The 14,813-nt window shown below is 43.7% G+C and overlaps 1 protein-coding gene across 2 annotated transcripts in view; it reads right to left on the bottom strand.

Moving 5' to 3' along the window:
- The window catches only part of EBF2 (EBF transcription factor 2), a 261,105-nt gene that overhangs the window by 13,136 nt on the left and 233,156 nt on the right, over positions 1 to 14,813 (bottom strand). For both annotated transcript variants that reach the window (XM_079955074.1, XM_079955073.1), the window contains exon 15: positions 3,097 to 3,264. In XM_079955074.1, the coding sequence (XP_079811200.1) occupies positions 3,097 to 3,264 (168 nt within the window). The remainder of the gene's footprint in view (positions 1 to 3,096; positions 3,265 to 14,813) is intronic.

The following is a 14,813-nucleotide window of genomic DNA, read 5'->3' as shown; positions in this document are numbered from 1 at the left end:
AAGCTCTGCAAGAGCTGAACTGCCACCATGGCTGGCATCCCAGGGTGGTGTCGTCAAATGCTTGCCAAGGCCTATGCTCTAGCAGGGAATCCCACAAATGGCTCCAAGAGCCTCTGCTTCCTGAGTTAGACCAGTGGTCAGCCTAGCTGGCTGGCTGGCAGCAGCACGTGAAAGAAGAACTATTTGGAAGAACTATTGCATCAAGGTTGTTGTGCACATTGCAAAACAAACAAACAAATAAAACACCATTGAGATTGTACATCCCATTGATGGAAGAAAGACTGATGGATATAAACATACTAACTAAGTAAAATAAACAAATGGGAATTCAGGGGGAATGGAATGCCAGAAAGAGAGAACACATAGAACAATAATCATAGAAAGTTGCCTTATACTGATTCAGACACTTGGTCTATCTAGCTCAGCAGGCACATGGTCTTGCCCCTGCAATTGAGGGGGCTGGTGCCACATGACGTGATCACGTCATGCGTGCATGCTGCATGACAAGCTCATGTCACTCGTGTGTGCGATACATCAGCACGTTGCAGGTGTTCACGCACAGCGTGCACATTTCACTCTGGAATATTGAGGGGGCCAGGCCTCCTCCTTGAAATTTTTTGAAGGGTCCTCAGCCCCTCCCCCCCATGGTGCTCCTGTAGCTCAGTATTGTCTACACAGCAGCTCTGCAGGGTTTCAGGCAGCTGACATTCCCAGCTCCACCTGGAGATGCTGGGGATCACACCTGGACCTTTGCATGTAGAGAAGAAGCTCCTCAATGGAGCCTCAACCCTTCCCCGCCAGGTCTGCTCCTCTAGCCTGATCCCTCTGCCCACTCAGGGCTTATCCACACTTCTACTTGTCCCATTCCTAGAAAGCAAGAGCCAAACACTTTTCCATGTGTCCCACATTTTCCAGGCATGGGTCCAAGCAGGTTTGCCTTTGCCCCACCACCCAATTGCCACTTGTTCCGATTTAATGCTAAACCATGGGTTTTCCTGGGGGAAAGCTGTGGGGCAAATGGAGGTATGCATGAGCCCCAAGTGAACCTTTGCTTTGCTTTCTTGGGGCAGTGTGGGAAATTAAATTGGTTGCTACTGCTAAGAGTAGAGTGTCCAGGGCAGGTGATAGGACCAGGCAGCTGTCCAAGAATGCCAGGATTTGCTGGCAATGAGGGATGGGACAGAGTTATTGCATCCAAATCTCCTTCCCTTCCTAGCCTCTCAGGTGCTAAGATCAGCAGAAACCCCTCCTGGCAGTTCCTCCATCTTCAGAAGCTCAGGGGGTGGGGTGGCTCAGAAGAGGGCATTCTCATTGACTGTCCCCAAGTGCACCTGGCACCTTCAATATACAGCTTCCAGCAATTGCTGAAGATGCACCTCTTTGCCCTGGCTTTACGACACTTTGTTGTTGTTTAGTCATTTAGTCGTGTCCGACTCTTCGTGACTCCATAGACCAGAGCAGACCAGGCACTCCTGTCTTCTACTGCCTTCTACTTAAAAGGTCTATATTTTCTGGACCAACCTTACTTCTGTAATTTTTAGTTGTAATGTAAAACTGTTTTTAATATTGCATCATAACGTTGTGTTTTAATGTTATAACCCACTCTGGGACCTTAGGGTGAAGGGTGAATAATAATAATAATAATAATAATAATAATAATAATAATAATAATAGCAGCAGGTATCTGGTTGACCACTGGTTTAATCTAGTGGCACTTTCAGAATGATTTCCCCCCTTTTCCATTTGCAAATTACCTAGCAATATGGGTGAGCCAGTAGATCTTAAGTGGAAACTGATTAGCTTGCTATTAAGGAGATTCACAAACACACTCCACACTATAAAATAAATAAAAGCCACCTCAAGGCAACTGGGAGAGTGGAAAGAACTCTTCAGCTGTCTGTGGGAGGGCTTGCCATGGGTGGCAAGAATTCATTATCCTTTCTTTAACTTTTTATAACACAGTCTCTGCAGGTGCTGGCAATACAGCTCTTCTTGGTCGTTACCAGCCGGCAGCCACCCTCCCATCCCCAGAATGAAATATTGCTTCACAGGGATGGGGATGGCAGTCACTGTCCTCTGAGAGGAGCTCCAACAGTTCCCATCAAAAACTGAAAATACAACAGGGACCAAATGCCCATTGTTGCAGCCACCATAAATGGTGGGCCTCCTCACTCCACCCCAGAGTCTTTAAAAGAATGTTGCTTCCCCCAACACACACATTCACAAATCTATGTGTGTGTGTATCTTCCATCCTAAAAACTCACTACTCCATTTGCAGATGTTAGTTTTCGGTGGGGACATATTTTCCAAACATACTTTTCTCCATACTCTTTTGGGTAGGGTGCAGGGAGAACAGCACAACCCTCAGAGAAGTGTGCATTCTGAAAGGTAACTGATGTTCTCAGACATCCCTAGACCAGCTGATTTAAGCTCATGGGCCACAGTTTGGGAACACATCTCCTAGATGAAGGCGGGCTCCAGTAGGCTCACTCCAAAAATACAGCCCTACCTACTACACTTCGCTTTAAGATTCCTGAAACTTTTCTGCCTGCCGATATCATGAACTAGATGGCACCCAGCTTACATTCAGCCCAGATTCACAAACATTACTTGTACATCATGTTGTAAGTGCAACAGCAAAGATCATTCAGAGTGTAACTTAAGGTGTTCTCTCAGTGTTAAAGCAAGCCAACCAAGAGGCTGCTGCTGGTGATGTAGCTTAGCAACCAGTTACAGTGTCATGATCTTTGCTGAGGTTGGCTGTCTTCTGATTGGCTGTGCAGTTCTGATGGAGTTTCCCCTTATATGCGTTAGTTATATATCCTTCTACTATGAACAAGGCCTGACTAAAGAAAAGTCAAAACCTTTCTCTCCAGGTCGTACATTGTTTTTGTTCAGTTTCTCTCCATTGATGCATTATCAGGATTTCTGTTGTCTCTGGACTCCATCTGTGTTGTTTAAGTGATACTGCTAATGCATCGAGATCCTCCAAGCTTTCAGCTTCTTTGTTGTTTCTGTATCTGCCTTTGAAACAAAACACGTTGCATGCACGGAGGCTCCAGGGGGCAGGGAGTGGAAAATACGAGTTTTACGTACCTCTGAACCCATTTCCATTGCCAGTGGAGCAAGCCGGGGAAGGAGACCCCTGGGGTCGGATGACGGGAGCAAAGGCACTCTTTTGTTTGACAGCAGGAAAGACAGAGGAGGAGAATGGGAGGATGGAGGAAGTGCTTGAGGAACCAACTGTTGGACTTGAAGACATCACTGAAGAAGAGGAGGGGAAGGGAGAAACAGAAATTCCATTAGAAGAAATAGGTATTTTGGGGACTGGAAAATCCCCCTCCCTCTTTCCCTCCCACTTCACACCAATTTACAATCCAAAGAGCATCTTTAAGGGGTGACTGATGAGAACTTAGTTATTCGTTCCAAAGCCCAGTTCAGGTGTTCAGCCTGGAAATGTTCTGACACAAAGGCCACATCCACAACTTGCATTTAAGGCATTCTTATACCACTGTAACCATCATGGGTTCCCCCGAATAATCCTGGGAAGTGTAGTTTGTTAAGGGTGCTGAAAGTTCTTAGGAGACCCCTACTGCCCTCCCAGAATGACAATTCAATCCTTCCTGCCAGGGAGCTCTGGGAATTATAGGAATGGGGTCTCCTAACAATTCTCAGCACCCTTAACAAACCATAGTTCCCATGATTCTTTGGGAGAAACCATGGCTGTTAAAGTGACCCAGTGTGGTGTAGTGGTTAGGGTGTCAGAAGAGAGAATAGAGAATAGAGATCAGGGTTCAAATTCCCACTTGGCAATGAAGATCACTGGGTGACTTTGGGCCAGTCCCTGTCTCTCAGCTTAACCTGCCTCACAGGGTTTTTGGGGGGATAAAATGAGGAGAAGAAGAAACATGTACACCACCTTAATAGTGCTTTAAATACAGTGGAACCTCGGCTTTCAAGCATCTCAGAAGCTGAACAATTCGGAAGCCGAACGTCGAAAACCCGGAAGTGAATGCTTACGTTTTCGAACGCGTCTCGGAAGAATTCAATTCCATTGAAATTGCTGACCGGCAATTGCGCCTTGGTTGTCGAACGTTTCGATAGTCGAACGGTCTTCCGAAACGGATTACGTTTGACAGCCGAGGTTCCACTGTATATGGGACAGGTGTGGCACCAGGGAGGTGTATGCTGGCTCCTCCTGTGATGTCCCTGCACACACCCTTCTTTATCAAGGTTCCTTGCAAGAATCTTCCAAGTACGGTATGTTCAGTCCAAACCCTCTTCCCAATCAACACAGGAAGATTAGGGGTTGGAGCAGAAAGATGTCCAGGAGGGAACATGGCCCTTAGGGTGAAAAAGGCATTGTTTGACCCCATTCTAATGTAACAGAGCGAACAATGGCTACATTACAAGTAGGTCTTTCAACAGACAGGTTTTATTTGTAATGTTAAGCAACAGCAAATAATAGATCTAAGAAGAAACAGAACAGGAAGGCACATTGTCCTTGTTTTGCAACTTTTACAAAGATCTCCTGAAAGACTTGATTAATTCAGTGGCCATTATTTGTAGCCTGGAAGATACATGGCTTTCTTTTCTTGGATACAAATGAGATCATTGCAGAAACTGTATGTAAATTCCTGTTGAGAGCAATGGATTTAAACAAAAAACAAAAAACCACCTTGTCCTTATAAACATAACCTCTTTTCACTACCTGTCAAAAGAGTCATTTAATATTGTATCTCATTTTTCAAGTGTTAATAGATGTACTGTATATTCCATTTTGAGATATGTTGACTGGTTCAATAAACTGTTTGATATAAAACAAATAAATAAGACCTTCTGAAGCTATTACATAATATAGTATAATAGGGTAATAGTCAATCATATACTCCTTTTCCTGCATTATAAACTTCTCCTTCCCTTTCTTTTTATATCTATTACCGGTAGCTAGTTTTCTTTTTATGTATGATTGTAAATGTTTGTGTGAGTACATCTCTGGAAGTGCTGTTGTTGGAGCAATGCATTTTATTGATGTGTTGGTTTAACAAGATTTATATACCACATAATAATCAATAAAAAACTCTAAGCAGTTTTATTCACACAAATGGATAAAATCAAACTTTAAAAACAAGTAGACATGAAATGTAGCAAACTATAGAGCAGTTTTTCAACAAATCTGGATAATAAAGTTTTATGTCTGTGTAGGTTTCTCTAAACTAAAAAACTTTTAGTTACCATTTAGTTATATCGATACCAGGAAAGGTCCTAGAGCAGACAATTCAACAGTCGGTCTGTGAACTCTCACAAAAGGATGCGGTGATTACTAAGACCCTGCGTGGGTTTTGCAAAAACCAGTCATGCCAGACATCATAACAAGCTTGGTGGGTCAGGGGAATGCTGTGGACATAGTGTATCTTGAAAAAGTTAATGGGGTGGTGCTGTGGTCTTAACCACTGAGCCTCTAGGGCTTGCCGATCACAAGGTTGGCAGTTGGGTTCTGCATGATGGGGTGAGCTCCCGTTGTTCTGTCCCAGCTCCTGCCAACCTAGCAGTTCGAAAGTGTATCAGTGCAAGTAGATAAATAGGTATTGCTGTGGCAGGAAGGTAAACTGCTCTGGCTTCCATCACGGTGTTTCGTTGCTTCAGAAGTGTTTTAGTCATGCTGGCCACATGACCAGGCTCCCCCAGCCAGAAAAGCGAGATGAGCACTGCACCTCATAGTCACCTTTGACTGAATTAAACCGACCTGGGGTCCTTTACCTTTACCTAGTGTATCTTGATTTCAGTAAGATTTTGACAAAGTCTCCCATGATATTATTGTGAGGAAGTGGTAAAATGTGGATTGAACATGGTAACTTGGGGTCCCTTCCAACTGTAGAATTCTATTATTCCATTATTTTAGCAGGCACTGAGAGCAATCCAGAGAAGGCAACTGTCAAATATTAATAGGCAGGAAGTTCCAGAGATTAGGTGTTGCCACTGGTTGGAATATTATATGGCTCTTGTAAAGTGGCCAGTGGTTCAGAGGGCACATCTGGGGCAAGGCAATCTTTCAAATGAACTGACACAGACATATGATTTCTCCCTCTCTCATAACACTCATGGACATCCAGTGACGTTGAAATTCGCTGAAGATGGACAAAAGAAAGCATTTTTTTTTCATGCAGTGCACAGATAAACTATGGAACTTGGTCCCACAGGAGGTTGTGATGGCCACCAAATTGAATGGCTTTAAAACAGGGTTAGGCAAATTCATGGAGGATAAGGCTATCACTGGCTATTAAGCCTGATGGCTATTGTTGTACCCGCATAGTCAAAGGCAGCGTGCTTCTGACTACCAGTTGCCAGGAACCTCAGGAGGCGAGAGTGCTGCAGCACTCTGGTCCTGCCTGTGACAGGCATCTGATTGGCCACGGTGAGAACAGGATGGTGGACTAGGCTCCTCTTATGTTCTTCTTATGATTGGATTGTAAGTATAGAACAATATCAAATGTGTCCATATCTTCATCTGTCAAATGTTGCAGGACACAGAAGCTAAAGACCAATATTTTAGATGGTGATTATTGTTATTATGATTGAAGCAAACTTTAGACACTGGGAGAGAGATGTTTGAAACTGGACGGAACTAAGCCTTGCAATCCATTTTGGGATCCAGTTGGCAAAAACACTCATTTTGTTGCTCAAATCCACAGCATGCCCACACAATCACAGCTGGATTTTACTCTGCACATTTTCTTCTCAGAGCCTGAACATTTCCTTTTTTAATTTTTTAAAGGGTCTGTCAGAATCTCATTGTAAACCCTTATTGTCAGGGGTTTATAACTCAGCTGTAAAAATTTCTCTCTTTTTCCCTGGAGCTAAAACTTGGCACACATAACTCAGTCAGGAAGTGGAGTTTGTAAGGGTTTTCTTTTTTACAAAAAAGTGAAAAAAAAAATCTACCAAACATCTGTTTGGCCATTTTTAAACTCTCTGTGCAAAAATCAATAGACATTTCAAATTTCTTTCTTGAAGGGTGACTCTTTCAAAAAGGCAACTGATTATTATTAATATTATTTTCTTTTAAAAAATACCTCAATATGTTCCCATCCTATAATGTGGTCTGGATTTATTTTTTGAAAACAATTCAGTATTGTCAGTAGATAATGAATGGCTATCTTAATCGAAATGACTTTGACAAGGACTTGGAACAATCACCTTTAATCCCAGCTCCACTATGGACACTCATAACTGAGCAGATGGAATAGTTATTAAAGCAAACAAGGGGGACCAGCAACAAACTATTATGCATACCGTACTTGCTTTTTAATAAGTCATCTCCTGTTCAGGGTTCCAGCCAGCCTCCATAACACACAACATTCCATGGTTGATGAACATCCTCAGTCTTTACTAGGCTGTGGAAGGGTTTTTTTTGGGGGGGTGCTCCTCCCTCAGTTTATTATTATTATTATTATTATTATTATTATTATTATTATTATATCTCTGCAGTACAATGATAGTTTCCTTTTGTTACTTAGTGGCTTGTTTGGTCTCCAGTCCTGCCAGGACTCACCACCTGAGTTTCTTATTAAAAGGAGTGATGACCAGGCCTGTGTGAATCTCTCAATTTCAGCTTCTCTCTGTTTCTCATTTTTCCAATCTCAAGTTCAGTTTTCCACATTTCCACATCCGTTCGCATGGTTTTTTAAAAGCCCTCATGAAAATTTAGCAGCATTTTATTTTGCCCAATACACACATTTTTGCAGTGCAACTTTCCCTGTTTTAATGCATTTTTCTATGTCACTTTCACTAATATGTGCACTTTTATGCATAATTTACCCCAATACATGCATTTTTCTTGCACTTGGCTTGAAAACTGCATTTCAAAGTTCGGAAGAATGCAAATTTTGAAGGATGGCTATGTTTTGGTTCAATCTTGTTCCGGGAAGTGCAAATTAAGTGTTGTTGTTGTTTAGTCGTTTAGTCGTGTCCGACTCTTCGTGACCCCATGGATCAGAGCACGCCAGGCACTTCTGTCTTCCACTGCCTCCCACAGTTTAGTCAAACTCATGCTGGTAGCTTCGAGAACACTGTCCAACCATCTCATCCTCTGTCGTCCCCTTCTCCTTGTGCCTTCCAACTTTCCCAACATCAGGGTCTTTTCCAGGGAGTCTTCTCTTCTCATGAGGTGGCCAAAGTATTGGAGCTTCAGCTTCAGGATCTGTCCTTCCAGTGAGCACTCAGGGCTGATTTCCTTAAGAATGGAGAGGTTTGATCTTCTTGCAGTCCATGGGACTCTCAAGAGTCTCCTCCAGCACCATAATTCAAAAGCATCAATTCTTCGGCGACCAGCTTTCTTTATGGTCCAGCTCTCACTTCCATACATCACTACTGGGAAAACCATAGCTTTAACTATATGGACCTTTGTTGGCAAGATGATGTCTCTGCTTTTTAAGATGCTGTCTAGGTTTGTCATTGCTTTTCTCCCAAGAAGCAGGCGTCTTTTAATTTTGTGGGTGCTGTCACCATCTGCAGTGATCATGGAGCCCAAGAAAGTAAAATCTCTCACTGCCTCCATTTCTTCCCCTTCTATTTGCCAGGAGGTGTAGGCTTGCCTTTAAATGTGAACTGAATCAAATTTCTCCCCCATCTCTCATGATGGCTGATACTTCAGCTTTTTGTGCTAGTGGATGTGGCTAATGGTACAGAGTATATAGACTAAAACCAAACTGTACCATCCAGCTGCTTATTCAGCAGAATCAGGCAGCACGGTGTGGAGCCAGTACTCAGCTGACCTCCAGTTGCTTCCCTGCTGCTCACCAGGGGATAGAGAGGGAGGGGCAAGGCAGTGGTGAGGCTGGCACGGTGCATAACTGTTGATGCTCTACTATACTGTCCACTACCAGTATACCCTCCAACTTGATAAAAGAATTGGGTTGTTAAAAGCCTGTCCCTACTTGTGTTGGAGAGGGCTGTAGCTCAGTAAGAGAACATCTGCCTTGCATTCAGAAGGTCCCAGATTCAATCCTTGTAGGCCTGGAATGGCACCTGTCCAAAAATCTGGGAAGCCACTGCCAGCCAGTACAAACAATGCTGAGCTGGATGGACCAGCGATCTGGCAACTTCCTATGTTAACACTGCGTAGGTTGCAAGGTTTAGCATCGGCATGTGGAACCATCAAGAACTTCCTTGGCCCCAGCATCCTGGTTAGAGCTGTCATTTGAATGCTCCACAATGCCACACAATAACAATATGTAGGAGCATTGTGGAAAATCAATAAGATTCTGCAAACTTCTCATGCTGTCGCCACCACCAGGTAAGCCCACTGGGACCCATCAACATAAGAGAAGACCATTTTGCTGGAGTAAGGCTACAGACCAGCTGCTGAACAGTAGTTCCTAGATATGAGTGGCTGGTAAAGGAGAAGTACAAATCTTTGCAATGGCCAGGAGTGCATGTTAAGTTTCATAAAACCAGAGGAGAAGAGAACGTATTTCTCTCTCTGGTGTACTTACACATATTAGATTTCTGAAGTGACAGCAGAGAAAGCGTCCGCATTTAAAAACCAAGGAACTATAATGCTGCAACATGCAATACCCTGGATGGGTGCAATGAAAAATGGAAAAAACTAAATTTGGGTTAATTTTCCAAATTTACATTCATTGTGTGTGAGCATCTATCCAAATCAAGTTGCAAAGTCCATTTCTAGGGATGGATGAATCACCTTTCAGTTTCTAATTTTCACCCCACTCTAATTTTCATCTCCACATCAGTCTGCATTTTTTTTACATAAAAAACTAAGTTCCTATTCTTCAGCATTTAACTATGAATTTCTCCTAATACGAACATTTCTGCATGCAATTTTGATTAATATACACATTTCACAAAACAATTTCCCCTAATATAATGCATTTTTACCCCCGTATCTGCAATTTTATACATGTTACTTGGGTGGAGAACTGCAGTTCAAGTTTCAAAGGATGGCTGTGTTTCGGATTGTGTATTGCGTTGGAAAGTGCAGATTAGGTAGATTTGCTTTTAAAGGTGAACTAAATTTCTCCCTCAACCTTAGTGGATAAAGCAGTTTATTTAGTCAAACGGCCTACTTTTCTCCCCTGAAAACTGACTGAGAAACCTGGAATTTAGGTTTGATTTTTAATATTAGCACAATACTTTTCATAAGTTATGACTTGGAGCAGATGGTTTGGTGGTCCAGCATCTTAACGGATTTCTCTCTCCTCACTCCCCACACCCCCATGATACATTTTAGTTTCTGGGTAAGACTGACAAGAAAGATATGGATAGACTGTAAGTTGATTTTACAGGTGAGAGGGAGAGCTCAGTGGCTGATCATATGTCATAGAATCTTATAATTGGAAGGGAACCTTAGGGTCATCTAGTCCAATCCCCTACAATGCAGGAATCACAGCTTAAGCATCCATGACAGATGGCCATCCAATCTCTGCTTAAAAACCTCCAAGGAAGGAGAGTCCTCAACCTCCTGTGGGAGACCATTCCACTGTCGAACAGCTCTTGCTGTCAGAAAGTTCTTCCTGATACTTAGAATCTCCTTTCTTGTAACTTGAAGCCATGGGTTCGAGTCCTACCCTCCAGAGCAGGAGAAAACAAGCATGCTGTCTTCTCCATGTGACAGCTCTTAAGATATTTGAAGGCTAAACATGCCCAGCATTCCTCGTAAGGCTTAGTTTCCAGACCCTTGATCATCTTGGTTGCCGTCCTCCACACACATTCCAGCTTGTCAACATCCTACTTAAATTGTGGTGCCCAAAATTGGACACAGTATTCCAGGTGTTGTCTGACCAAGGCAGAGTAGAGTGGAACTATTACTTCTGTTGATGCAGCCTAGAATAGCATTATGTAGATTATTTTGCTGCTGCATCACAATGTTTACTCAGGTTCAGCTTGTGGTCCATTAAGGCTCCTAGATCCTTTTCACATGTATTGCTAGTAAGCCAGGTGTCCCCATCCTATATTTGTGCATCTGGTTCTTCCTGTCTAAGTGCAGAACCTTGCATTTGTCCCTACTGAAATTCATTTTATTAGCTTGTGCCCAATTCTCCAATCTGTTAAGGGCAATTTAAATTCTGATTCTGTCTTCTGCAGCATTGGCTACCCTTCCCAGTTTGGTGTCATCTGTGAATTTGATGAGCATCCCTCAATTCCTTCATCCAAGTCATTTATAAAGATGCTGAACAACAACGGGCCCAGGAGAGAACCCTGCAGTACCCAACTTCTCACTTTTTCCAGTATGACGAGGAACCATTAATGAGTACTCTTTGGGTTTGGTCAGTTGACCTGCTACAATTCCACCTAATAGTTACATCATTCAACCCACATTTTACCCAGCTTCCTCCCAAGAAATATCATGGGGGACTTTGTTAAAAGCTTTACTGAAATCAAGATACACTATGCCCACAGCATTTCCTTGATCCACCAAGTTTGTAATTCTATCAAAAAAAGAAATCAGGTTGGTATGACATGACTTATTTTTGTGAAACCCATGCTGGGTCTTAGAAATCACAGCATCCTTTTCTAAATGCTCACAGACCGACTGTTGAATTATCTGGTATCGATGTCAAGCTCATTGGTTGGTAGCTACCTGGGTCTTCCTCCCCCGCCCCTTTGAAGATGGGGACAACATCTGCCTACCTCCAGTCTGTAGGGACCTCATCTGTTCTCCATGAATTCTCAAAGATAATAGACAAAATTTCTGAAATTACACCCGCAAGCTCCTTTAGTACCCTTGGATGCAGCTTATCAGGCTCTGGAGATTTGAATTCATTTAAAGTAGCTAGGTGTTCCCTTACAACCTCTTTTCATATCTTGGGCTCCCTCAAGATGTTGTTACACTCCAACTCCCATCAACTCTGGCTGGCATGGGTGATGGGAGTTGTAGTCTAATGACATTTGGAGTCCACTAAGTTCCCTATTTCTGCTTTATACACAAAAGGTCCCAGTTTCAATAAGAACCATTGCAGGATCAGGCCAAAGGCCCACCTAGTCTAGCATCCTCCCTCCACCTGGGATTCCCAGGAATTAGTATTCAGTGCTCACTGCCTCAAACAGTGGAGGTAGATCATAGCTATAATGGCTAGTAGCCATTGATGACCTTAACTTCCAATCCCTGCCCTCCATTAGAAAGGATTTCAGATAGTAAGAAAGAGATCTGGCTCAGATCTTGGAGACCTGCTGGCCAGCCAGAGCAGACAATACTGGGACTGATGGAGCAAAGATCTAATATAGTATAAGGTCCAGCAGGACTGCTACTTCCCCACCACAGTGCACAGGTGGGAGACAGGAGACAGGCCACCCAAATGGGTAGCTGTGCTATTGCCACTGACTATGGCTAAAACATAAGGACATGGTTTTTCAATAAACGAATAAAGAAGATGACGATGATGAATGCTTGACCACCTTGTTTAAAATTAAGGTATGCCAAATACATCCAGTCCTCAATATTTCTCAGAATTACTCCCATGCCCTAAAAGCAGCTGAAAATTCCTCCACTTTCACAGGGAATCATAGAATCATAGAGTTGGAAGAGACCACAAGGGCCATCGAGTCCAACCCCCTGCCAAGCAGGAAACACCATCAGAGCACTCCTGACATATGGTTGTCAAGCCTCTGCTTAAAGACCTCCAAAGAAGGAGACTCCACCACACTCCTTGGCAGCAAATTCCACTGTCGAACAGCTCTTACTGTCAGGAAGTTCTTCCTAATGTTTAGGTGGAATCTTCTTTCTTGTAGCTTGGATCCATTGCTCCGTGTCCGCTTCTCTGGAGCAGCAGAAAACAACCTTTCTCCCTCCTCTATGTGACATCCTTTTATATATTTGAACATGGCTATCATATCACCCCTTAACAAGGCCCCCTCTGAAAGCAAAGGAAGATTTTTGGTAAACCTTTATGTTAAAGGTGTATCCATGGCAGTTGTGAATCTCCCCCCCCCACAAAAAAAATAATAACCACGCCCCTCTAATCTTACACAGGCAGATCATTTTCTCTTCCCAATATAATCTCTCTTCAATCACCATCACCACCATCTATTTTAATGGCTTCTTGTAATAATTAATGAGATAATGTGTGTTAAATGCTGGGAACATTCTAAAGCTGTGTTACTGTATGCAAGGCAGGGGGGGGGGAGGGGGCTTTTTCAGCCTGAAAGCCACATTCCTTCATGGGCAACTTTCTGGGGTCTGCATCCCAGCGATGGATGGTGCCAGAAGCAAAAGTGAGTGGAGCAACAGAAGTGACCTTTGTATAGCAGCCACATAAAAGTCAAGAGGGTTTTTTGAAAATACACACATAGACCTTTCCATCCAGTATCCAGGCAAGCAAGAGGCATGATCCTAGGTCAGGCACACCTTATTCCCACCAAGCAAAAAACAAGCAAGATAGTCACAAGCACTGAAGCCATCTCTGGGGGGCCTGGACACCCACAAAATTGTGACTGTGGGGGCCTGGCCTCCACCAGCTGCTGGTGGCAGCTGCATTACTACTCTCTGGTGCCGCCACAGTGACTGGACCGGGGCCTCCGCCTCTGCTGTGGGGCCTCTGTTGGGGCCTTCCTGAGGCTGCGATGGGCCTACCCGCAGCCATGGCAGGCCTTGTGGGAAGCACCTGCAGCCATGGTGGGCCTGCTGCAGCCCCATTGGGTCTTCCCACTGGGCCTCGTCAGGTCTCCTCCTGCCATGTGAAGTCACACACGTGCTGCGGGCGTGACATCACAGGACCACGGCTGGGCACGACAAAGTGGGGAAGAACCCAGCACGCCTGGTCACAAGGGCCCAATAGAGAGGCCTGGGACCCATGTTTGGTGTCTGGGGCTGAGATCCCTACCCTAGCATCTGTATCAAGAGACAATGGAGTGCACCTCCAGAGGTGAAGTTAAACCACTGGAGAAGCATGGCGCTTGCTGTGGCTGCAGAGACTAGTAATAACACATAACTGCTGCCTGCCACATTGGTCCTGGGCTGTCCAGAAAACACGTTTTGCACCAGCTGAGCTGCAGGAGTTGTCAGAAGGAGGCATACAAGATGCCATTGAACCGACTTAGGGACTCCTATATTATATCACGTCTTCCAATATATACCTGTTAGCACCTTGAGATCATCAGCAGAGACCCTTCTCCAGATTCTGTCCCCTAATGAGGTACGGTAAGTGACTACTATATATCCTAACCATGCATCCAAAGAAGCACAGGATTAGTAAACGGAGGGTCTTTTCAGTGGTGGCACCATGGTTATGGAATGCTCTCCCCAGAGATGCTCACCTGGAACACAGATTAGTAATTTCTTGTTAAATGTTTCTCCGTGTCAGGCTTTTCTTTTCTCCCAGGTGTTTTATTTCCTACCTGTTTTTAATTCTTGGAAGTGATAAAACTAGGTTTAAAAGTGCCATTTATTGGTTCTACACTTCTTTATAGTTTGCATGACTTTCTGTTAATTTTGTGCTGATGTTTGTTTTTTATTGATCAATTGTTTTAGAACTGTGGATTGTTTTTGTATTTCATTGATTCAAAATTATGAACTGCAGTTGGACAGGGACTTTTTGAAAAACAATGCAGGATGCGCTCCCACGGTATAACATATTCATGATCTGGGCCAGGACCCCACAACGGCTTCTTTTTCAGAGAAAGAAGGAAAGTGGCCAATCCTAAGCACACTATTTTAAATGTCTACTTAACATAGCATGTAGTTTGACCCAGGCCTGCAGGATGGAAGAGGCCATGATCACTCTAGCAACTACCATAGCCACAGTGGGCCAATAGCAAAAAATGCTTTGCAGAGAGAAAGACTATGGTGCTCAGGCTAT

The sequence above is a fragment of the Podarcis cretensis genome, assembly GCF_951804945.1.
Source record: "Podarcis cretensis genome assembly, chromosome: 15".
In the NCBI taxonomy this organism is placed as follows: Eukaryota; Metazoa; Chordata; class Lepidosauria; order Squamata; family Lacertidae; genus Podarcis; species Podarcis cretensis.
This window is presented reverse-complemented; position numbering and strand designations above follow the sequence as displayed.